General features: G+C 56.9%; 1 protein-coding gene across 1 annotated transcript; it reads right to left on the bottom strand.

Annotated features, from left to right (window-relative positions):
* Positions 1-18014: 18014 nt before the first annotated feature.
* Positions 18015-22481, bottom strand: NKX2-3 (NK2 homeobox 3). The gene is given in 3 exon segments (XM_005289363.4): positions 18015-19870; positions 21955-22267; positions 22269-22481. Coding segments are annotated over 3 exon segments (963 nt in total). The 5' UTR covers positions 22299-22481; the 3' UTR covers positions 18015-19250.
* Between the last annotated feature and the right edge of the window lie 1156 nt (positions 22482-23637).

Below are 23637 nucleotides of genomic sequence, written 5' to 3' on the forward strand. Positions count from 1 at the left end.
AATCTGCTCTTTCCCACTCCAGGCGAGCAGCTAACACACCCCACTTTGTTGCACTGGAGCACCCAGTCCCTTGTCGTTTGCACACCCGCAGCGTGCACCAACCCACTGCCTCCCCGGAGCAGCACTCCAGCTCACCAGCTTCACTCAGCTCAGTGCTCTCCTTACCACACAGCACCCGAGTCTGTCTGGGGTAAAATCAAAGGAACGTTTATTTACCAAAGCTTCAATTAAAGAGAGTCAGGTAACGAATGATAGAAAAGGCAGCCTAGAGCCTGTAGTTAGCAATAAGTTACTTTCCTGTCTAAAGAGGTATTGCTCACCCAACAGCTAGTCCAACCAGTGCTGTCCAGCTCAGTGTTCTGCAAGGGGACAACATACCATCAGGCCACCTTAATTCTGCATTCAAGTTGGTTTTTACCATTGCATTTTACATACGTTTATCGTGTCCTCTCTTCGCTGTCACCTTTGTAAAGTGATAAAAACCCGGCTCCTCAATCTCTCTTCACAGGAGGTTTTTCCAGGCCGTGAATCGTTCTCGGCACCTTTTTGCCTTTAATTTATCCATCTCCCCTGTGCTGGGTGAGCAGCGCTGCGCGCAGGATCCAGACGTGGTGACAGGTAGTAAGGGGGCAGCTCAGCCCCCTCGCACAGGCTGTGCCGGCCGGGATTGGTCCCGCCCTCAGGCTCCAACCTCTGTTGTTCTGTGTTTAAGGAACGTTTTTACCATGTCCCCGGGTACAGACGTAAGCCTGACTGGTCTGTCACACCTGGGTCCCACCTAGAGCCTTTTTAGAGATCAGTACAACATTGCTACCCTTCCATACTCTGCTACAGTGGCTGGTTTTTATGAGCGTGCACATTTTTGCTGGGAGCTCAGTCACTTACCCTGAGGCCCCTTCACCCAATCCTTGGTGCAACCAGATGAGCCTGGGGATTTATTGCTTATGAATTTACCCGTTTGCTCCAGGCCCGCTGCTTCTAACATGTCAGTCCCTGACAGTATCTCATTTCTCTAATTAGGAGAGAACAGGTCTGGGGTAGGGTCTCCCCAGCACCCTCTGGGGTGAGCTTTAAAAAAAATCTTCCCCTGGTCTGAGGTCAGCAATGCCCCTGCTCAGCAATGCTGGTGGCTGGGAGCCTGTCACCTTGCTGCTCTGGGCACTGCACCGGCTCTCCGATGACTACGGGGTTTGGTTCATGATAGCATTTCCCAGCTTTAGGGCCAGCCATGGAAATGGCCCAAATTCGCTAAGGGAGCCGAGAGCCCCTCTTTCCACCGTGCTGGGGGTGGAATGGACAGAGTGCCAGATTCTGAGAGTACACTGGTGACGGGGGACAGAGCTTGCTTGGATCTGGCTAGAATGCAGGAAGTGAGAACGGATCCCAGTGCTTCCAGTGCAAAGGGGAGCCCCCCTCCTCAACCCCCCGTCAGCCTGGCTTCCTCTACAACAGTGGTTCCCAAACTTTAACAGCCCGCGAACCCCTTTCTCTAAATTGTGAAATCTCATGAACCCCCTTCTAAAAATGAATATTTCCAGGGTTTTAAATTTAAATTTCCTCAGTGTGATGGATGCGCTTGCTTTGCTCTGCATAGCTCTTTGAAGTCCGGAGCCTTTGGAGAAAGATAAAGTCTCAGGTCTGGTTCGGCATCAAGTCTGTTTCTGTATTTGGTTTTCAGATGTGCATACGAGGAAAACGCTTTCTCGCATAAGTATGTTGTTGAAAATGGTAACAAAACTGCAGCAGCTTTTTCTGCCAGCAGGGGGTACTCGTTTCTTAAACTCAGCCAAAAGTTGATCAATGATAGATTTCTGAAACTCCTTCTCAGTTCGTAATCACAGGAGATCTCAATCAATTTCTCTTTTTCCTCAGTGTTCAATATCTGTATTGAGAAAGTGGTATCATCAAAAGGGTTGCGAATCCAGTCTTTATCGCCTGATATAGCTGGAAAGTATTCCCTGAAAGTTGTGCAAAGTCCTTTTAGGTGTGCAGTTATATTGGTTTTAGTGCACTGATCCAACTGAAGTTTATGTTCTGCCAGGAAATCATGAAGATTACTGAAACACTCAGCTTGATTGTTTTCCAAACAACTTCCCCAGAACTGCAACTTCTTTATCAGGGATTCAACCCGCTCTTGGCACATTGAAAACTGTTATATTGAGACCTTGAAGAGATAAATTTAGGTCATTAATTCTTGAGAAAATATCTGCTAAATAAGCTAGGCTCTGGAGCCAGACATTATTTTCCATACAGCTGGCAAGGTGGAAAGGGTGGCTGTTGAAAAAAACTAGGATTTTCGTTCTAAGCTCAAACAAGCGCACCAGGATTTTGCCCTGTGAGAGCCATCTAACTTCAGTATGGGTCAACAGACAATCGTGTATACTACCCATTTCTTCACAAAGTACGTGAAATATTCTGGAATTTGTTGGCCGTGATTTTATGAAATTCACCATTTTCACTGTTTTGACCAGCACTTCCTTCAGTCCCTCAAGCATGTGTTTTGTTGTGAGGGCTTGTATATGGATGCTGCAATGAGTCCAAGAGACTTTTGATGCAACCTTTTTTGTTCGAGCTACAAATCCAGTATACTTCCCTGTCATTGATGTGGCCCCATAAGTGCAAATGCCTAGGCAACGAGACCAATCTATTTCCTTTTCTTGAAAATATGCATTAGTCAGATTGAAGATATCTTCTCCAGTTGTACGTTCTTCCAATGGTCGGCAAAACAACAAGTCTTCTTCAATCAGAACTTCATTCACATAACGTACAAACAGTAGCAAAATAGCTAGATTAGCTACATCAGTTGATTCATCCAACTGTATAGCATAATATGGACTATTTTTCACTCTATGTACAATTGTGGTCTCTATGTTATTTGACATGTCATTAATTCTTTGTGACAACGTATTATTGGACAAAGGTACCATGTCAATCCTTTTTGCAGCTTTTTCTCCGAGCATGCAATGAACTACGTCTTTTATACATGGACCAATCAAGCTCTCTGCTATGGTATGGGCTTCTGATGCTTTTGCTACTCGGTAGCTCACGCGGTATGATGCTTCAAGTGCATTTTCATGATCAGTACTTGCTTTGGATATAAAACTGGTAACTTTTTTTCTCAGCTAATTTTTGCTTGAAAAAATCAACAGGCTTGTCGAGTTGTGCAGGATGCCTAGTTTCTAAATGGCGCCAAAGTAGAGAAGGTTTGAGGCTGCTGTTTGCTAGAACATCACCACAAATCACACACAGTGGTTTTGGACATTCTTGATCACCAATGCATGTAAAGCCATATTTTATATAATCATCATCATATTTTCTTTTCTTTGTAAGTGACTTTCCAGGACCATCGTGATCATTAGACGTAGATTTTCCACAGTGTGGACTTGAGGAAACACTAGCTGATTCTTGCGTCTTTACACTTTCCTTTTTCAGCCACTTATCCATTGAACTTGTGTACAAAAGTTCTAATAAAAACAACACAGAGAGACTGCTAACAACCAACAAACTAGAAACTGAGAAGATTCACCCAAGTCTCACTGAAGCAAAACAGCACTCCAGAGAGAATGACAATTACAGGGGCACCTTAACACTGCTACACTGGCTACAACGTGCTTCTGGCTGGTTTGGCTCCCAAACAGCTTTTCTTCTGCCACGAGGTTTCTCCCTAGGAGGGTGTCCTGCGAGGGACAAATTAGCTTGGACCACCCCCCACGTACAGCACTGCTCCTGCTAACTCTGCCCTCCATGCCAACTTCCCCTGTCTGACAAAGACAGGAGTCCGAGCTGTCACCTGTGGGCCTGGGGGTCTCAGCTGCCACCCAGCCCACCACAGGGCTCAGGCTACTGGCCCCGCGCCAGGGCCTGGGCTGCTGGATCCACACTCCCTGGGGCTCCTGCTGCTGGACCCCATTGACCGCCCCGGTCAACTGAGCTCCACTGAGCTTCTGCTGCAGGTCCCGCTGACAGCTGGGGTTCGGGCTGCTGGCTCCAACTGCCCGGCCCCGCGCTCCCTGAGGCTCGGGGCTGCCAGCTCCGCTGGAGCGCTGGGGTTCGGGCTGCCGGCTGCCCCGCTGACAGGGGCAGGGCTCGGGCTGCCGGCCCCAACTGCCCGGCCCCGCTCTCCCTGAGGCTCGGGGCTGCCAGCTCCCCCGCTGACAGGGGCAGGGCTTGGGCTGCCGGCCCCAACTGCCCGGCCCCGCTCTCCCTGAGGCTCGGGGCTGCCAGCTCCCCCGCTGACAGGGGCAGGGCTTGGGCTGCCAGCCCCAACTGCACGGCCCTGCTCTCCCTGGGGCTCTGGTTGTCTGCCCTGCAACCAGATCCCACCTGCTGCCTCCAATGCCGGGGTCCTCTGGCCACCATTAATGAATTTTTTCTTGCTAGCCCCCTGTAACGTTCTGCGAACCCCAGTTTGGGAACCACTGCTCTACAACAACAGCAAAGAAAAAGAAGGTCGAAGAGGGCAAGCTAGCCTGCAGGCAGGAAGTGTGAGGGCACCATGGTGATCATTGCGGGTCAGCTGCTACCAGCTGACCTGGCCTGAAACGTGTCTGCCCCTGGCAGCACTAGGTGCTCCGTCCTCACATCGGGTTCACTCACATGCTCTAACCCGGGGCCTTTGGCAGGGCGGGCTGGGCCACAGACAGTTCAAGAGGGAGGTTCTGCAGAAGCCCTGCGCTTTACTCCCCTTCCCCACAGGCACAGGGAGATCAGACTTGGGAGCCCCCCCACACTCAGACACACCTGTATGCAGAGGGAACACTCCCACCCGTGGACAGATGCCCATTCCCTAACTCCTGCTTGCAGGGCTGAGAGAGAGGTGATGAGAGCTGACTCTGCACTAGGAAGTGCCCCCTCTCCCCCACACATGCAGCAGCTCTGGGATTTCTCAGGGCTCTGTCAGACCCCAATAAAGTTATACAAGTTCTCATGACCCCAGCAGTGTCTGCGTCTGTGCTAAATGGTTGAGTTTGAAGCTCTCCGGACACAGAACAGACATTTACATTTGGGGGTCTCCAAGAAGCCACTTTATGCTTCCATGAGGCTGACGAGGTTCAGAAAGCTGAGTGGTAGAAAAGCTACTGGCTTTCTTGGTACCAGCCACTCCTATTCCCCAGCACTGTGTGCCTGTCCCATGCCATGTGTCATGTCAACAGGAGAGGAAGACAGTGAAATAGAGCCACAGCACTGGAGTAGGAAACGGAAGCAACTCAGAGAACTTAGCTTTATTTGTACTGCAGGAGCCTCCAGAGGCTGGGTGCTGTTCTCATTGTATTTGGGTTTAGTTAGCCCCATGTTAGAGTTCAGCTTATTTTTTTCAAGTTGTTTTCATAGAATCATAAACTATCAGGGTTAGAAGGGACCTCAGGAGGTATCTAGTCCAACCCCCTGCTCAAAGCAGGACCAACCCCAACTAAATCATCCCAGCCAGGGCTTTGTCAAGCCGGGCCTTGAAAACCTCCAAGGATGGAGATTCCACCACCTCCCTAGGGAACCCATTCCAGTGCTTCACCACCCTCCTAGTGAAAAAGTTTTTCCTAATATCCAACCTAAACCTTCCCCACTGCAACTTGAGACCATTGCTCCTTGTTCTGTCATCTGCCACCATTGAGAACAGCCGAGCTCCATCCTCTTTGGAACCCCCCTTCAGGTAGTTGAAGGCTGCTATCAAATCCCCCCTCATTCTTCTCTTCTGCAGACTAAACAAGCCCAGTTCCCGGAGCCTCTCCTCGTAAGTCATGTGCCCCAGCCCCCTAATCATTTTCGTTGCCCTCCGCTGGACTCTCTCCAATTTGTCCACATCCTTTCTGTAGAGGGGGGCCCAAAACTGGACGCAATACTCCAGATGTGGCCTCATCAGTGCCAAATAAAGGGGAATAATCACGTCCCTCGATCTGCTGGCAATGCTCCTACCAATGCAGCCCAATATGTCGTTAGGGGGGAGGGATAGCTCAGTGGTTTGAGCATTGGCCTGCTAAACCCAGGGTTGTGAGTTCAATCCTTGAGGGGGCCACTTAGGGATCTGGGGCAAAATCAGTACTTGGTCCTGCTAGTGAAGGCAGGGGGCTGGACTCGATGACCTTTCAAGGTCCCTTCCAGTTCTAGGAGATAGGATATCTTCATTATTTATAACCTTCTAGGCAAGAAGGGCACACTGTTGACTCATATCCAACTTCTCATCCCCAAGTCCTTTTCTGCAAAACTGCTGTGACACTCTGTACCTCGGGGGGACACCCTACTGCCCCCATGTTCATCTTTATAAAATGATTGTGTGGTGTCCAATGCAAAGTTTGTCATGTTGGGCGTCTTCGGAAGGCTCATGATGCATTGAGCATGGTTGTTATAGTAATTGTTACAGTGATGTTACAGTGAGGTTATAGGTTATAATTTCATGTATATAGTTATGAGGCTGAAAATGTATCCTCGTGGCTTAAAGCAAGCCCAGGCAAAACTCTCCAGGAACAGAGGGGCAGTTCATACCTCATCAGGGCATGGATGGGACAAACCCAGCCCAGGCTCACAGTAACAAAGGACACTGGCTTAGGCAGCAACAAAAGAATCGGTTAGGGAGTCACCCCCCTTCCCTTGGTCAGTTTGGGACTACAATGAGGTAATGCTCACCTGACCCTGAGGGGGGGGGGGCAAAGCCAGGAGGAAAGAAAGGACATGATAAAAGGGAGAGACATTTTGCCATGTTCTCTCTCCCACCTCCATCTACAGACATCACCACCAAGCGACTGAAGCACTGATCAAAGGGGAGAGCCTGGCTGAGAAGCATCTAAGTTTGTAAGGGCACTGAAAGTGTTAAGATCAGCTTAGAATGCGTTTTGCTTTTATTTCATTTGACCAAACCTGACTTGTTGTTCTTTACTTATAATCACTTAAAATCTATCTTTATAGCTAATAAATCTGTTTGTTTATTCTACCTGACGCGTTTGGTTTGAAGCGTGTCAGACTCCCCTTGGGATAACAAGCCTGGAACATATCAATTTCTTTGTTAAATTGACAAACTCATATAAGCTTGCAGCGTCTAGCGGGCACAACTGGACACTGCAAGACGGAGGTTCCTAGGGTTGTGTCTGGGACTGGAGATACTGGCTAGTGTCATTCGGTCGCATAATCCAAGGAGCAGTTTACACGCCAGAGGCTGTGTGTGAACAGCCCAGGGGTGAGGGTTCTCACAGCAGAGCAGGGTAAGGCTGGCTCCCAGAGTCGAGGATTGGAGAGGCCTAGCAGATCACTGGTCCAGATAACACAAGAGGGGAACGTCACAGTGGGGCAGCAAGCAGGGTGTATGTACGGCTTGTTACTCCAAGTGAAGTTCACACTCTAAGCACTGATATTTGCAATTTTTAATGAGTCTTAAGTGCAGTGGCTAAGGACAGTCAGGAGGAGGTCACAGTTTTGTTATTCTGTGTTTGCTTATTTCGGGAAAGGGGAGTAAGAACAGAAAAGCAGGAAAATGAGTGAAAGCAGTGAAGCAGTTGCGAAGTTGGAGATTTTTAGGCTGCAGATGCAGAAAAGGAGAGGGAGCACCAGAGAGTACGGCAACCGAAAGAGCTGGAGAGAAAAGATAAAGACTCAGCCAGGGAGGAAGCTGCACACAGAAGGGCTATGGGAGAGAGAGAGAGAGAGCGGGGAGAGAGAGAGAGAGAGAGAGAGAGAGAGAGAGAGAGAGAGAAAAAACACCAACTGGACCTGCTGGAGAAGCAGAACCAGAACCCCCCAACCCCAACGACTCCCATCACTCCAAAAATCCACAAGTGGGAACACTTATGTCCTGCATCCAATGAGGGCGATGATATTGCTGAATATCTGACTACCTTCGAAAGGCTGTGTGTAATAACAGAACAAGGAGTAATGGTCTCAAGTTGCAGTGGGGGGGTCTAGGTTGGATATTAGGAAACACTATTTCACTAGGAGGGTGGTGAAGCACTGGAATGGGTTCCCTAGGGAGGTGGTGGAATCTCCTTCCTTAGAGATTTTTAAGGTCAGGACTGACAAAGCCCTGGCTGGGATGATTTGGAGATTAGGTCTTGCTTTGAGCAGGGGGTTGGACTAGATGACCTCCTGAGGTCCCTTCCAACCCTGATATTCTATGATTCTATGAATACATGAAATCCCTGATGATGTGAGAGTTCCTATCCTGATTTCAAAATTAACTGGTAAAGCTCGAAATGGATTCAATGGAATGCCTATTGAAGATGCTTTAGACGATTGTAAATTTAAAGATACTGTTTTGCGAAGTTTTCAGATTACCCTTGAAACATACAGAGTTACATTTTGGAATCTCAAGAGGGATATTGGTGTGAGTAATGGGGGGTATGTAAACACAATGAAAGATTTGTTGGGAAATGGGTGAGGGGCAAAGAGGTGGCGAGTTTTGAGGGAACGTTGGATCTTGTTGCTCAAGAGCATTTCCTGAGCGTGCGTAAGGCTGATGTGAAGTAGCGTCTGTGGGACAAGGATGTAAAGTCTGGGGACGAGATGGCTTTTTTAGCTGATGCCTTTGAACAGAATCAGGTGTCTATTGAGGACAGGCCACAGAAAGAGGGGTTTAAAACTGGTGGGAAGGGAGGATCCCATTTTGTCCCTGGGAAGAGGGGAGGGGGTTGGGAGCCTAAACTTTCTCTTACCCAAAAACATTCCTCTACTGGTAACTCCTATCCCAAATCTCCTGTAAAAGCAGAAGAGCCCAATTCCATGGATCACCTGAGGAATACATGCCCTGTGCTAGGAGGAAGTAGGCAAACAACAGCTCATGTTAGTTCTACTGTCCTCACCACAGAAACCTCCCAAGCAATCGAAACCTGTCATATTGGTTCTGTTAGATTAGGCTCTGCAGAACCAGATATGGAGCGTGTTCAGGCTGTCCAAACTGATGGCAGGGAATGCTTGGGGCAGAGGGATACAGGGGCCCAGAGGGATACAGGGGTTAAGCAGAGTGTGGTCCCAAAGGCCAGTATGTTGCCTGGCCAAATGGCAGAGATTGTGGGGTGAGCGAAAGCAGATTCCTCGTACCACTAGCTGAAATCCATGTGGGGTGGGAAGGTTTGGAAAGTGTTTTGACTGTGGGGGTAATAGAACACCTCCTAGTCGACCTGCTCCTTGGTAATGATTTTTTCCATGTAGCTCAGGTTAAAGTATTTACCTGCAGCAGGAGGGAGTTTTATGCTGGGACCCCCGAGGGAAAGGGGAAGGTCTCAGGAACTGCTGAGAGAATGGGACAGAGTCTCCTTGATTCTTCCACAGCAGGGAGAAGCCACATGCTTCCAGGTGGGAGGTTGGTTGAGACCAACTCCTGCACTGCAGCTGGAGGCAACACCACATGAGGAAGGGATGGGGGTGTAATGCCGGCCAGGGAGAGAACTGTCCAGATTGTTAGCTGCCAGCCGGTCGCAGCTGAACCAGAAGCAAAACCGGCTCTAGGGAGCAGGGAAAAATGTATCCCAGAGGAGAGCCCAGAGAAGGGACAGGGGATCTCAGAAACCACTGAAGTGGGTGAGAATTACCGTGACTCTGTAACACAGGGAAGCAGGGTGCTTCCAAGTATGGGAGGGGCTGAGACTAGCTCCTTTCCAGCAGAAGGCAACATGCCCTCAAGCACAGGGGCAGGAGAGGTGTTGTCAGTGATTAAGGAAACTGTCCCAGTTGTTAGCTGGCAGAGCTCTGCAGATGAACAAGAGACAGAACCCTTCTTGGGCAGCACAAAGAAATGTGTCTTAGGAGGGGGGCCAGAGGAAGAAACTGGGGAAGGAATAGTGGGGGTACAGGAATGTCTCCTCACTAGTCACTTGGGGCAGGATGTCCAGGACACTAAGAGGGTGGCTGGGTCAGCATCTGTGCAGCCAGGCACTCAGCCCGTGACCCAGGCTTTGAGAAGGAACTCTGTAACTGACCTCCTGCGGGGGAGCAGTCACACAGCTGACTTCTCAGGGACAGAGAAAGGGGTGGCAGAGGGTACCCCAATCCAAGTCCCAGTTTTTCAGGATGCTATTTCTAAGAGGTTTTTGGGAAGTAACTGTGTCTCTTTCCATTAAGATGCAGCTCCAACGCTTGTGACAGCAGAGGAGTTGAGACCAGGAAATTGCCAGGTGGATTGGAGAGGCCTAGCAGATCACCGGTCCAGACAACACCACAGGGGAACGTCACAACTGCTGCTTAGCCAGTCGGTACCCAGTCTGTAGCAGTGCATGAGTTTCTTCCGTCCTAAGTGCAGGACTCTGCACTTGCCCTTGTTGAACCTCATCAGATTTCTTTTGGCCCAATCCTCTAATTTGTCTAGGTCACTCTGGACCCTATCCCTACCCTTCAGCGTATCTACCTCTCCCCTCAGTTTAGTGTCATCTGTGAACTTGGTGAGGGTGCAATCCGTCCCATCATCCAAATCATTAATTAAGATGTTGAACAAAACCGGCCCCAGGACCAACCCCCGGGGCACTCCGCTTAATACCAGCTGCCAACTAGACATCAAGCCGTTGATCACTACCCGTTGAGCCCGACAATCTATCCAGCTTTCTACCTACCTTACAGTCCATTCATCCAATCCATCCTTTTTTAACTTGCTGGCAAGAATACTGTGGGAGACTGTATCAAAAGCTTTGCTAAAGTCCACATGTATCACATCCACCACGTTCCCCATAGCCACAGAGCCAGTGTGTGCCTCATCATAGGAGGCCATCAGGTTGGTCAGGCATGACTTGCCCTTGGTAAATCCATGTTGACTGTTCCTGATCACCTTCCTCTCCTCGAAGTGCTTCGAAATGGTTTTCTTGAGGACCTGCTCCATGATTTTTCCAGGGTCTGAGGTGAGGCTGACCGGTCTGTAGTTCCCTTGGTTCTCCTTCTTCCCTTTTTTAAAGATGGGCACTATATTTGCCTTTTTCCAATCAGCCGGGACCTCCCCCAGTCACCACAAGTTTTCAAAGATAATGGCCAATGGCTCTGCAATCACATCAGTTAATTCCCTCAGGACCCTCGGATGCATTAGAGCTGGACCCATGGACTTGTGCATGTCCAGCTTTTCTAAATAGTCTTTAACCTGTCCTTTTACCACGGAGGGCTGCTTATCTCCTCCCCATGCTGTGCTGCCCTGGACAGCAATGTGGGAGCTGATCTTGTCTGTGAAGGCCGAATAGGGTGACCATGTGTCCCGATTTTATAGGGACAGTCCCAATGTTTGGGGATTTTTTTATATGGGCTCCTATTACCCCCCACCCCTGTCCCGATTTTTCACACTTGCTGTGTGGTCACCCTAAGACCGTGGCAAAAAAAGCATTGAGTACTTCAGCTTTTTCCACATCATCTGTCACTAGGCTGCCTCCCCCATTCAGTAAGGGTCCCACACTTTCCCTGACCTTTTCCTTGTTGCTAACATACCTGTAGAAACCCTTCTTGTTACCCTTCACATCCCTTGCTAGCTGCATCTCCAGTTGTGGTTTGGCCTTCCTGATTACACCCCGGCATGCTTGAGCAATATTTTTATACTCCTCCTCCCTAGTCATCTGTCCAAGTTTCCATTTCTTGTAAGCTTTCTTTTTGTGTTTAAACTCACCAAAGATTTCTCTGTTAAGCCACGCTGGTCGCCTGCCATATTTGCTCTTCTTTCTGCACATCAGGATGGTTTGTTCCTGCACCCTCCATAAGGCTTCTTTAAAATACAGCCAGCTCTCCTGGACTCCTTGAATTTAATATACAGTTGTGTGGAGAGCCCAGGACTGGAATAGCAGGGGGGTGTTGCAGAATGGGACTTAGGGGCATCAGCAGAGCGGTGGGGGAGCTCAGGACTGGGCTAGCAGGGGGCTGCAGGTCAGGGCTTAGGAGCATCAGCAGAGCTGGTGGGGCGGGGAGGCAACCAGGACTGGCCTAAAGGCATGGGGGCTTGGGAGTTAGGAGCATTGATAGGTTGTCCCTGAATTTAACCCCACTCTCATTCTCTCACTGTCAGGAGTGATGAATGCAGCCATTTTAAAGGGGCCCTAGAGCCAAGACGGATTTGTGTTTATCGGGAAACTGAAGACTGGATTGGGGCTGAGGCAGATTTCTGTTTTAAATGAGGCTGATCCATGGATTTTTCCTTGGCAGAGACCAAACCAGTGTCCCACCCTGGGCGAGTTCTGAAGCTGCTTAGCTCAGCAAAGCTTGTCTGTTCTGGTTCTTACACCTCACGCATCACCATGGGCTCCAGCTTTCACCCACGGTGGGGGCCTGAAGAAATGCTGCGGTCAGCACAGCTAGGAGAACATGGCCCCGAAATGCTGATGTGGGAGATGCGCTGCCCCTCTAAATACACCGGTCAGCTAGCTTCATGGAAGGGTCTGTCTTGTTGAGAACTCAGGTGCTAGGAGGAAGCAAACCCCTGTTGTCCCTCTCCTGGCGCCCTTTGGAGTCATTGACACCCGTGTGAAGTCACTGGGCACTGGTCTGATTCACTAGCTTTCACACACACGTTGCACTAGTGTAAATGGCCACGTAAGGCCCCAGGGACAGTAGTGGAGAATCGGGCCCATTGTCTCCGCCAGTGAGGAAACAGCTCCCCCTGGTGACAGTGGTGCAGTACTTGGGCAGGTGCTCGGCGGTGCAACCCAACTGATGCCCTGGGGCCGCGGCCTAGCATTACGGAGGCTGCTAAGATCGTAAGCACTCTGAGGCAGGCGCTGTCTGGGTTTGTGGATTGTTCAGGGCCCAGCATGTCCTCGGGAGTGGTTAATAAAATCATTATTCACCAGGACACCCGTCCATGGTTCCGCCCCAGGGCTGAGTTAGGGGCTTGTCACATCCGTTACAGAGGGTATTAAAGCCTAGAGCACAGCAAGGCAGCAGGCGTAGGGGTGAGCACAGAGGCAGGGGCAAGGGTGGGAGCCCTGAAGGTGCTTAGGCACCGGAACTCCAGACTTGGTGCTAAGTCTCGGGTTTAGACACGGAAGTGCCACTGAACCCGGATTTCTTACTCACTTTCTTTCCCGTCCCTCTGCAGTGGGTTTCCTCACCATCCCGCTCAGCGCACGGGCTGCGTTTGAGATTCTGGCCTGCAGAGGGACTAGGTCATTGCAGTGACAAAAGGGACTTACGCTGACCTGCTCCGTTTGAAGGCAGCTGCAGAGCAAGCCCAGGGACTTTCCAATGGGGGTGCAATGAGGGCCCCAGCACCCACCCCTGCAGGTCAGCTCCCACCCTGACCTATGGCAGGAGGCTGCGAGGAAGGGGTACCGTTCCCATCATGCACTTCACTGTACAATGCCCTAGGGCTGGGGAGTGGGAGGCCTGCGCCCTTCCTGCTTGTTGGCCTGTGTGACCCATTCCGCGCCCCTCCCCCCATTGGCCAGCCTGAACTAGCCTCTGGACCCTGGGCCCGGCGGGGGGTTGCTGGCAGAGCTGCGTTTCCATTGACATGGGACCCTGCCGCTCAGCTCACTCCGGTGCCCAGGGAGCAGTTCCCCGGCCCCAGCGCATCAGAGCAGCCCGGCAGCTGGGCAGCGTGGAGCGGCTCCTGGGTGGGGTCCGGGGCCGCTGCCATGTGCACTCTTGGCACCAGGCGGTGCTGTGTGGGGCCCCCGGCCGCCGGCACGTGTCCCCGGCTCCCCATGCGCTGCATTGGCTCACGCTTGGCTTCAGTCTGACCTGGGTCCCTTCCAGCTCCGCCCTGAGGAGGCCCTGGCCAGTGGTTCCAGCAAGCCAGGGGCAGGGGCTTGGCTGTCCAGGGGCGCAGTGGTGCAGACACCCTGGACTTCATGGGTGAATTACAGCCCCAGGTATCCCTGGGACAGGAGCTACCACAGCCGGCAGTAGGAACGGGGCAGGGGGAAGCTTTGCTTGGCATCAAGGGTGCAAAGCAGGGTGGAGAGTTCACCCGGCCCTGACAGCCCTTCCAGGAAAGGGTCCAGCCATGTGCTGTGTGGCCCCAGGGCTGCAGGGTCTGCCAAGTCTGCAGACAGCCTGGAACAAGGGCTCTGAAAGGACAGAACGCCCAGGGGCTTGGGTGCTCATGCTCAAGGGCACGGGGGATCTGGCCAGTATTAACTATTTCACTGCTGGTAATTGTAGCAGACTGGATGGGGTAGGACTGTGGGACTTGCCAAGGGAAGGAAGGGGGCAGGTGCAGCAGTGGGTAAGAGAGGAAGAAGGATGGGGAAGGAAAGCAAACCAGGGCAGAATGAGCGGTGGCCCAAGGCAGCAGACTGCCCCGCTGGGGGATGCTGAAGGGGACAATAAGACCGTGGGGGACAAAACAGCTAAAGGCTGGATTCTCCTCTTGGGTTTTGTGTGAACTCCTGTTGGCATTGCTGGGAACTCTGCTGTGGATGGAGCAAAGTCCAGCGCCACAGTCTGTTCCCTGGTCTTCAGGCCATCATGAAACGTGGAATTGTCTCAGGACAGAGCCCGAATTTGACCCCCTGCCCCAGGCCTGGCGTCTCCTCTCCCTCTTGTTTGCTTCAGGTCATTGTATTGCTTTTAGACCAGTGTGTTTAAGTTTGAGCCCTGTCCAAAATCCATCAGCACCTTCCCTCTCTGGCTCCCAAACAACATTAGAGCTTGTCACTCTTTCAGGAACAAACACAAATCATGACCTTTGCCCTTCGAGTCCCTCTCTCTGCACCCCCTCCTCCGCCTCTGCAGCCTAATCCCTTTCTGGGCTATGCTGAATTATGGGTCTCGCTGGGATCATGCAGAAGCCAGCACCACAAATTAATTACATGTTGACTTTTAAAAGTGTTGTCTTGTGTCGAACTGTAATAATGTGCTGCCTTTCCTAAGTGCCCCTGTGCTTTAGGGGCAAGGTGAGCAGGAGACGGACTGGCTTTCTCTTCTTTAGACCATGGTTCTTCTCCCCAGACAGCTGGTCCGCCCTTCAGTCTGCAAATGGCCTTTCCCCATCTCTAGCTGCTACTGTTTGTTCTTCCTCTAGATTTTTTTCCTTTCTGAGCTGAGGTCACCAGCTGAGGACTAACATCATAAGAACGGCCAGACTGAGTCAGACCCATGGTCCATCTAGCCCCGTGTCCTGTCTCTGACAGTGGCCAGTGCCAAGTGTTTCAGAGGGAATGAACAGAACAGAGCAATTTCATGTGATCCATCCCCTGTACCAGTCCCAGAGGTTTAGGGCACCCAGAGCGCGTGTGTGTTCAGGAGCACTGCGGTGATTTCCATATTATTTTCTGTCCCCTTGTCAGTCCAGTCTGCACCTAAGCACTCTGACCACTGCTATGCATTGAGTCACCTTCACACACCCAGTCCCGACCACTCCAAGCCCATTCTCTGTGAGGGTTACAGCTCATGCCGGACCCAGCATGGGAGTTTAACCAGTCCCAATAGGCCTTGCCTGACACTTGTTTTCCGTGAATTTAATCTGTCCAGTTACCTTGGGTGGGGGAGGGATAGCTCAGTGGTTTGAGCATTGGTCTGCTAAACCCAGGGTTGTGAGTTCAATCCTTGAGGGGGCCACTTGGGGATCTGGGGCAAAATCAGTACTTGGTCCTGCTAGTGAAGGCAGGGGGCTGGACTCAATGACCTTTCAAGGTCCCTTCCAGTTCTAGGAGATGGGATATCTCCATTATTACCTAATTTGGGGCTAGAGTCAGCCCTCCCACAGACCCTAGTGGGCCTGCACAGGTGTGCACGAGGTTGGAGTTTGCCCCCTGGCTGAGTCTCTCCAAATCTCACAATCCTCCCTGGTCTTCACTAACCACAACAATTTTGTCTCATTAACAAAGTGTGCCTCCTTGCTATAAACCCGCCTTGCCAGGTGGCTAGGGAATATGGCAAGCACCTCCGGGGCTAGTGATGGTAATATGAGATGCTGTCTCCCAGGGGATGGTGCATGGGACTGGGCAGCGGGAGTCTATTCCCAGCTCTGCTACTGAGCTGCCGTGTGACCACGGGCAAGTGACTTCCCCTCTCTGGGCCTGTTTTCCCTCCTACACTTTGTTTAGACTGAAAGCTCTTTAGGGCAGATACTGTCACTTCCAATGTGGCACCAGGGGTCCCAGGCTTGGTTGACACCTCTAGGTGCTATTCGGGGAGAGAAATGATTGATTTCTCTCCACATACCTGGAGGCTAGGGGATGGTACATGGAGCTGGGTGCCAGAAGACCATGAATGTACCTGTGTCTAATCTTGGTCGGCTGGCCGGTCTCTAACCCATCACGGCTCTAACCGCTACACGATTAGCCGCAGAAGCCCAGCTCCTATGTTCTAAACCCCAGGGATGGTACAACGTAGGAGCTGTGGATCTAAGGGGCCAGGGTTCAAATCTCCCTCCAGGATGGATTTTTTTTTTTACTGGTTTTCTTTAAAAACAAAAGATAAATCAAACCTGGTTTAATTCACACAGGGAGCAAATGTCCCTTAAAACGGGTTGATCGCTAAAATCGGCCCGTGTCAGTTCGGTGTGGCGCAGCCAGATCCAGGCGGTCCCCGTTTGAGTCACTTGTCAGAGTTTGATGTCTTGTTCCATAGCCCCCCAGCCTTTAGTTACCCATCGGCTCCTGCCTCTGAGCCCCTCGGGGCACGACCCAGACCGGGATCTCCGCTTACCGGCTCCGGGGGCCAGGGGAGCTGGCCCCGCCCCGGCTCGAGCGGACCTGTCAGCAGCAGCGGGAGGGCCGGAGCCCAGCGGGCAGGGCTGAGCTGTCCCCGGCCTGTGGCTGGGGCGGGGACACCAGGGCGAGGGGCACGTTGCAGAGCCGTGCGGGGCAGCCGGCCCGCTCCTGTGCGGCTGACCGGACCTGAGCCGGCAGCTCAGAACCGCCGGGCTCCCGGTCCCCACCCGCTGACTGCTGAACCGCCCCCGCAGTGCAGGCGCCCGGCGGCTCCCTCCTCTACGCCCGCCCGGGCCCTTCTCCTGCCCCCAGCGCCTTTGCCCTCATCCTGAGACGGGCCCTTCCCAGAGCCCCCGGCCCTCTCCCGGCTTCTCTGTGGGTGGCCCCGGCCCGGGGTCGCTTCCAGCCAGCGGCTGCTCAGCACCTCCGGCCCGGGCAGAGCCGCGCCGGGGCCCAGCCCGCGCTCCGACAGCCGCAGGAAGGAGAAGCTGCCCGGGATGGCTCCTGGCGCGGGGACCCTCCGGCTCCGCCTCAGAGGGCGCGCCACTAGAAATCCACCTGAACCCCTTCTTATCTGCGGTGACCCTCCCCCGCCCCGCTATCTCCCCTCCCCCAGCGCCACCGCCCCCATCCCCCGTAGTCCCCCGACGTCACATTCCCCCACAGCCAGCCCCCAACACCACCCCCAGAACTCCACCCGCACCCCGACATCTAGCCCCCCGCTCCTACCCACCCTGCCTAACCCCCCAAACCGACACTCCGCCAGCCCATTTCCGCAGCCCGCCCAGTCCTGACCACCTGCCCCCACCCCTGACACTTTCTCCGCTGCTCACACTCACCCCCTCCACACACACTGATTCCCCTGGCGGGAATCCCAGCACCCCCGAGCTTCCCCGTCACCCCAAAACCGCCCCAGCCCTCCACATCCCCCCGGCCCCACCCCGTACTCGGAGCAGGACCCTCTATGCCCGGGCCCCTCGCACCCTCTCCCCATCTCGGGGCACCAGCCGTGCTCAGAGCCCGGGTACTGCACCCAGGTCCGCGGGACGCTGCGGCGGGGCTTTTGGGGGGCAGGTACAACCCCCCCCCAGTCCCCCAGAGACTCCTAGAGGAGCAGGACCGTGTCCCCCACCCCCTGGCGCACTCCCTGGGGCAGGGTCCCGGGCTCCCTCCCCACCGCAGATTTTAGACTTTTACATTCAGGAAGCGGCTCAAACGCCTCGGAACCGACCCGGAACTGGGGCTGCTTCCCCCCCGTCCCATCCCCTTCTCGACCCCATCCCCTGCGCCCGTGCTCCCGGTCCCCACAGCGCCTCGCGGGCGCGGGCAGGCCCTGGGGCCCCTCCCCCTGCTGCACCAGCGAAATTGCTAAACTTGTAGCAATAATGACCCGGCATTGAGGCGGCCCGGCCCGGCCGCCCCTAATCAGCGCGCCCCGCGGACCCCCCCTCCTCTCCCCCTGCGCTCACAGAAAGGGGAACAAAACCCTGCACGTTTCTCATCCTGCGCGCATAAAGCGCCGGGCCCGGGCCCCAGCGGGGGGCAGAGCCGCCCGTCAATCTCGGCGCCTGGGCCCCTTTGTCCCTCGCCTCCCTGCCACACCTTTTGTTCCCGAATCCAATAAGCGCCTATTCTCGCCACCTTCCCCGGCGGCTCCTTTCAGCGCCGGCCCGGCGGCCACAATGGCCCGGCTCTGCGCCGCGGCTCCCCATTCAGCGCCTTGGCACGCTCACAATCCGCCGCGCGGGCCCGGCCGCCCGGCCCCTGCGGGACAAGGGGATTACAGCGCCGGCAGGAGGGGGACGGAGGCTCCCCGAGCCCAGGGTCTCCCCGGCCCTGCGTCCCCCTGCATCAGCCCGGGGATCGGCTTCCCACAACTGGCCGCCACCAGAGCCCCTGCCCCGAGCAGCCCGGCCGCGGTCTCCCGGGCTGGGGCTGGCGGGGGCCGGTTTTGTACCAGGGACTCGCCCCTCCGCACCCGCGGTGAAGCCGCCGGGGCAAGGCAGGGCCCGGCGCTCCCCAGCTCGCCCAGTGCTAACCGAGTCCTGGCTGGGGCCGATGGCAAATCTCCCCTTGACAAACGGGGCCGGGGCGTCCCATGGGCTGGGGCGAACGGAACCCGCAGCCCAGTCCGCTCTCGGGCCGGGAACAATGAGGCGCTGGAGCTATTGCACCTGGTTTATTAACCCCCTCGCTCCTGCGCGGGCTGGCACGTACAGCGGGTACAGAGTAGATACAGGGCCCGGCTCCCCCAGGCCCTGACACTTTGGCTTTATACAAGCGAAGCTGCTTGGACGGTGCGGGGCTTCCAGCTCCATGCCCAGCCCTGCAGCGAGCCACCCAGAGCCGGGGGACGCGCTCGCCTCCCCGGCCGCCGCGGGGGACCAGACAGGCTTTGGGCCGAGCCCGCTTCTGCCCTGCGGCCCCAACAGCTGCTGCGCCGGTCCCCCTCCCCCGCCCGGGGCACGGAAGAGCCGGGAGAAGGGGCTCCGCCGAGCGCAGCGGCTGGGCGCATCGCGCCGGCCGGTGCTTGCAGATCCCGCCCTGGGCGAAGCGGCGCTGAGGGCTGCGCGGGGCTCCAGTCTGCCTCTAGCGAGCAGTCTTCGGGCACCAGCCGGGGGCGGCGCGGTTCCCTGTCCTTCCCCGGGGCCTGCAGGCTGGATCCCAGAGCCACCAGGCTCCTTCCTGGCCCAGAGTGTCCGCCGCCCCGCGCGGCTACCAGGCCCGGATTCCCTGCAGAGCGCCCTGGCTGCAGGAGGGCCCCGCGGCGCCCTGGTGCAGGGGCTGGGCCGCGCCGCCGAACCCGCCCAGGCCGCCCATGTTCACGAAGGGCCCCGCGGCCGCGCCCGAGCTGCAGCCGGGCTGGCCGCCCGCGGGGTAGCTGCAGCCGTAGCTGGCGTTGTAGGCGGCCGAGTTGCCGTAGCCGTAGGGCGGGAAGCCGCTGTAGGAGTAGGGCGCGTTGTAGGGCGAGCCGTAGCCCGGCGAGCCCCCGAGGCAGGGCTTCCCGTCCCGCACCAGCACCGGCACGGCCACCCGGCGCGGCGGCGGCGGCGCGGGGCCCAGCTCCAGCGACTTGTCCTGCCGCTGCCGCTTGCACTTGTAGCGCCGGTTCTGGAACCAGATCTTCACCTGCGTGGAGGTGAGCTTGAGGCTGCTGGCCAGGTGCTCGCGCTCCGGCGCCGACAGGTAGCGCTGCTGCTTGAAGCGCCGCTCCAGCTCGAAGACCTGCGCCTGCGAGAAGAGAACGCGCGGCTTCCTCCGGCTCCGCGGCTTCGGCCTCTCCGCCTCGTCCGGCTTCTCCGCGGCGCCCGGCGGCTGCTTCAGGGCGCAGCGCTCTGCACGGGGGGAGAGGCAGGGTTAGGGCCTGGCCGGGGGAGCGGGGCCTCGCCCACGGGGCAGCCCCAGCCCGAGTTCACGCCCCGAGCCTGCTCCCGCCGCTGGGCACCTGGCCTCAGAACAGGCCCGGCCTCGGCTCAGCGAGCGCCCCGGCCCCAGCCCCAGCCCCCGGCCCGAGGAGGGGCAGCTGTCCCCGAGGACTGGGCTGTGGTCTGCCAGTGTGAGGGGAGCTGTGCGTGGGTTTGTGCGGGATGTCCTGGGGGTGTGATCGTCTGGTGTGTGCTTACACGCGTGTACTGGGGTGTGTATTTCAGTGCCTGCCTGTGTGATCGCGGTGTTGCTGTATGCACAGGGTGTGTGTGTGTGTGTGTGTGTGTGTGTGTGAGAGAGAGAGAGAGAGAGAGAGATCACGGTGTTGCTGTACACTCCGTGGTTGTGTGTATGTGATCAGGCGTTGCTGTAGGCCCTGGGTGGCTGTGTGTGTGAGATCAGGTGTTGTTGTACTCTCCAGTGGTTGTGTATGTGAGATCAGGTGTTGCTGTAGGCCCTGGGTGGCTGTGTGTGTGATCAGGTGTTGTTGTACTCTCCAGTGGTTGTGTGTGTGAGATCAGGCGTTGCTGTAGGCCCTGGGTGGCTGTGTGTGTGATGCACCCCCAAGCTGTGTGTGTGTGTGTGAGACCAGGGCTGTGCAGTATTTCGGGGCGCTGTGCTCCGTGTGCTGCAGGGGCTGTGTCACTTTTCATGCCTCTGCGGGATCCCAGCTTGTGCGCCTGGGACAGTGGAAACATTTGTAGAGTGGGGGGCTGAGAGCCATTGAACCAGACTGTAAACGCTATAGGATGAAACCACTTCCAGTCAGGGGGGCGGCAGCCCGCCCACCCCCCAGTTCCAACCCCGTGTGTGTAGGGAACAGCGGGTTACAGGGCCCGGCTCTGCCCTGGGGTTCCGGCCCCTCACGGCTGGCCGGGAAGCAGCTCCTGGCGGGTCCGAGCCCCTTGGGCAGCGGGGCAGTTTGGGGGAGTCTCTGCGCTCCAGGCTGAGCGCGGCTGCCCCAAGTCATCCCCCACTTGCCCGACTCAGGCCGGGCGGCAAAGAGCAAGACGCCCCCGCCTAGGCTGACATCCCCGCACGCCTCTGTTCTTCCCCGGGCCGGCCCGCTTCCCCTCACGCACCCCGGAGCAGCGGGAGCCGCCAGATCCATTCGCCTGTCTCCTTCCCCTTCCTCGCCCGAGGCCTGGGCCCGCCGCGGGGCCGGGACCCTCCTGCGTTTCCGCCGGGCCCGGTTCTGCCTCTCCGAGCAGCCTCCCGGAGCAGGAGCGGGCCCGGTCTGCGAGTCCCCGGCCCCGAGAACGGGGCGGCGGGTCGGATTCGGGCGCCACTTCAGCGAGCGGCGAGTGACAGTCCCGGGGGGGCGGCCGGGGCCGGGGCTCGCCCCGCGAGTTATTGTTCCTGTCACAGCGCGGTGCTACCAGCGCCAGGGTCAATCGGAACAGAGCCCGCCCGCCCCGCTTACCTCCCCACAGCACTCGGGCACCGCGGTGACCCCCGCCCCACGGACCTGCCTTCTGCGAGCAGGGGGGAGAAACTCGGGAAAAGACCCGCGCGGGGCGGACTCCGACTTCGCCCCTGCTGGGGGCGGCAGCCGTGGAGAAGCGCTGTGGGGCGGATGGGGACCGGGGCAGCGATGGAGGAGCGTTATGGGGCGGATGGGGGCAGCGGTGGAGGAGCGCTATGGGGCGGATGGGGACGGGGGCAGCGGTGGAGAAGCGCTATGGGACGGATGGGGGCAGCGGTGGAGGAGTGCTACGGGGCTGATGGGAGCAGTGGTGGAGGAGCGTTATGGGGCGGATGGGGACGGGGGGCAGCGGTGGAGGAGCGCTATGGGGCGGATGGGGGCAGCGGTGGAGGAGCGCTATGGGGCGGATGGGGGCAGCGGGTGCTGCGCATGACACAAAGTCCCGTTAGCCCTGCTGTGGGGGTGATGATGGGTGGGGGGAACTTGCAGGGGTCCCTTGCCCCTGCCCCGCGCCTGGTTAGCTCCGCATTAACAGCGCGGCCGCGGGGTCGCTGCCCCCGTACTCACTGGGGTCCCGATCCCCCGCAGGCTCCAGCTCGTCTCCCGGGCCGTTGGGCTCACACGAGCCTCGCAGCACCGCCTGCACGTAGTTGTCCGGGGAGAGCCCCACGTCCCCTTGGCTCTCCGCCGCAGCCATGGAGCTCAGATAGGACAGCTTCTCCTCCTCCTCCTCTTCCTCCCCGTCGGAGAAGCGGGAGCCGTCCCCGGCCGCCAGCAGGCAGGCTGCCGAGTGGAAATGCTGCTCCAGGTGGTGCTGCAGCTGGGCTCCATAGTGCGGTTCCTGCTGCTCCAGGTTGAGGATGTCTTTGACAGAGAAGGGGGGTGGAGGTGACGGGGCTCGGTAACATCATCGGGGCAGCGCGAACAGCCAATAAACCCTGGGGGCGGTGCAGCGCCCTGCGCAGGGCCCGGGGGCGCTCCGGGGTGCTGGGGGGGGCGCAGCGCCGCGCGCTGATAAACCAGGGGCCGCGCGCTCCTGGCTAAGTTGCCTCCATTAGCCCGGCACTGGGGGTCTGCGTTTTGTTACAGCCTCTGCGGGGACCAGCCAAGGGCTCGCGAGCGTCCTCTGCCCCGGGCCGGCACGTCACGGCGAGGAGGGGCCGGGGGCCTGTGGGCAGCCTCCCCATTGGAGGGTGGGGGTGGCTGAGCCGGCCCCCTGAGCCCCGGCCCGAGATCCGGCTGCCCTACCAGAAATAGCAATGTCTTAAGGGGAGGCTCGGGGGAGGCCGCTCCCAGGAGCGCGCCAGACCGGGCCTGGCACCCACCTGGCTGGGCAGAGGCTGCGGGACGGTGTGTGGGGGTCAGGGAGCCCCAGCTGTGCGGATCCCAGGGGTGCCCTGGACAAAGCCGGTGCTGCCACTGCTCATGTCAATGCTAAGTACATGTAGGTAGGTAGGCACATCACACAGCTTGCGCCGGGCCCGGGGAGCGCCCAGAGGCCCGGGGAGTGCGGGACGGTGCGCGGGGGTCTCCGCACAGGTCTCCCCAAGGGAATCGCTGTGAGAGAACAAGCCCCTGCCCTCTCCCGGCCCAGGGTCCCATTGGAAAGTAGCCAGAAGTGTCACTGAGCAGCGCCTATGGGCGGCGGCGGGTACGGCCCCGGGCCTGTGCCGATTTCTGTCCTGCCCCGCACCTCTTCTCCCTGCCCGAGGGGTTCTCTCCTGGGCCTGCCTCCGGAGAAGGCGGCCCCCCGGCCCCCCGCCTGGTGAACGCGCCCCACGCTGCTCTGAGGAGCAGGAGCCCTGGGGGCGCAGCGGGTTCCCAGGCAGGCGAGGGCCTGCAGGGGCTGCGGGATCCCCGCCGAGATTCCCACTCGCCTCCAGGAGACCGAAGCTGCGAAACGGCCAAAGGAGAGTTTCTAAAAATAAAGGGCGAGATCCGGGTCCCACCGCAGTTAGTGGCAAACTCCCCGGGCCGCCCCGGGCCTGCGCCCGCCGCGGCTGTGAATTGGCCGGGCTCCATTGACTTGAATGGCGCTCTGCTGCCTTACATCGGCGGAGGATCTGCCCTAACCCCGCCGTGAGAGCAGGATGGGCCCAGAGAGTCCATACGCCTGTTAACGCCGCAATCCAGAGCAGGGCAGGGCAGGGGCCAGACCCAGCACCGATCTCGGCTGCCGGCGCGGGCCGGGCTCGGCCTGGGAGTCCGAACCCGAGCAGCAACGGAAACCCCCAAAGGGTCCGAACTCTG

The sequence above is a fragment of the Chrysemys picta genome, chromosome 7 (assembly GCF_011386835.1).
Source record: "Chrysemys picta bellii isolate R12L10 chromosome 7, ASM1138683v2, whole genome shotgun sequence".
Classification (NCBI taxonomy): domain Eukaryota; kingdom Metazoa; phylum Chordata; order Testudines; family Emydidae; genus Chrysemys; species Chrysemys picta.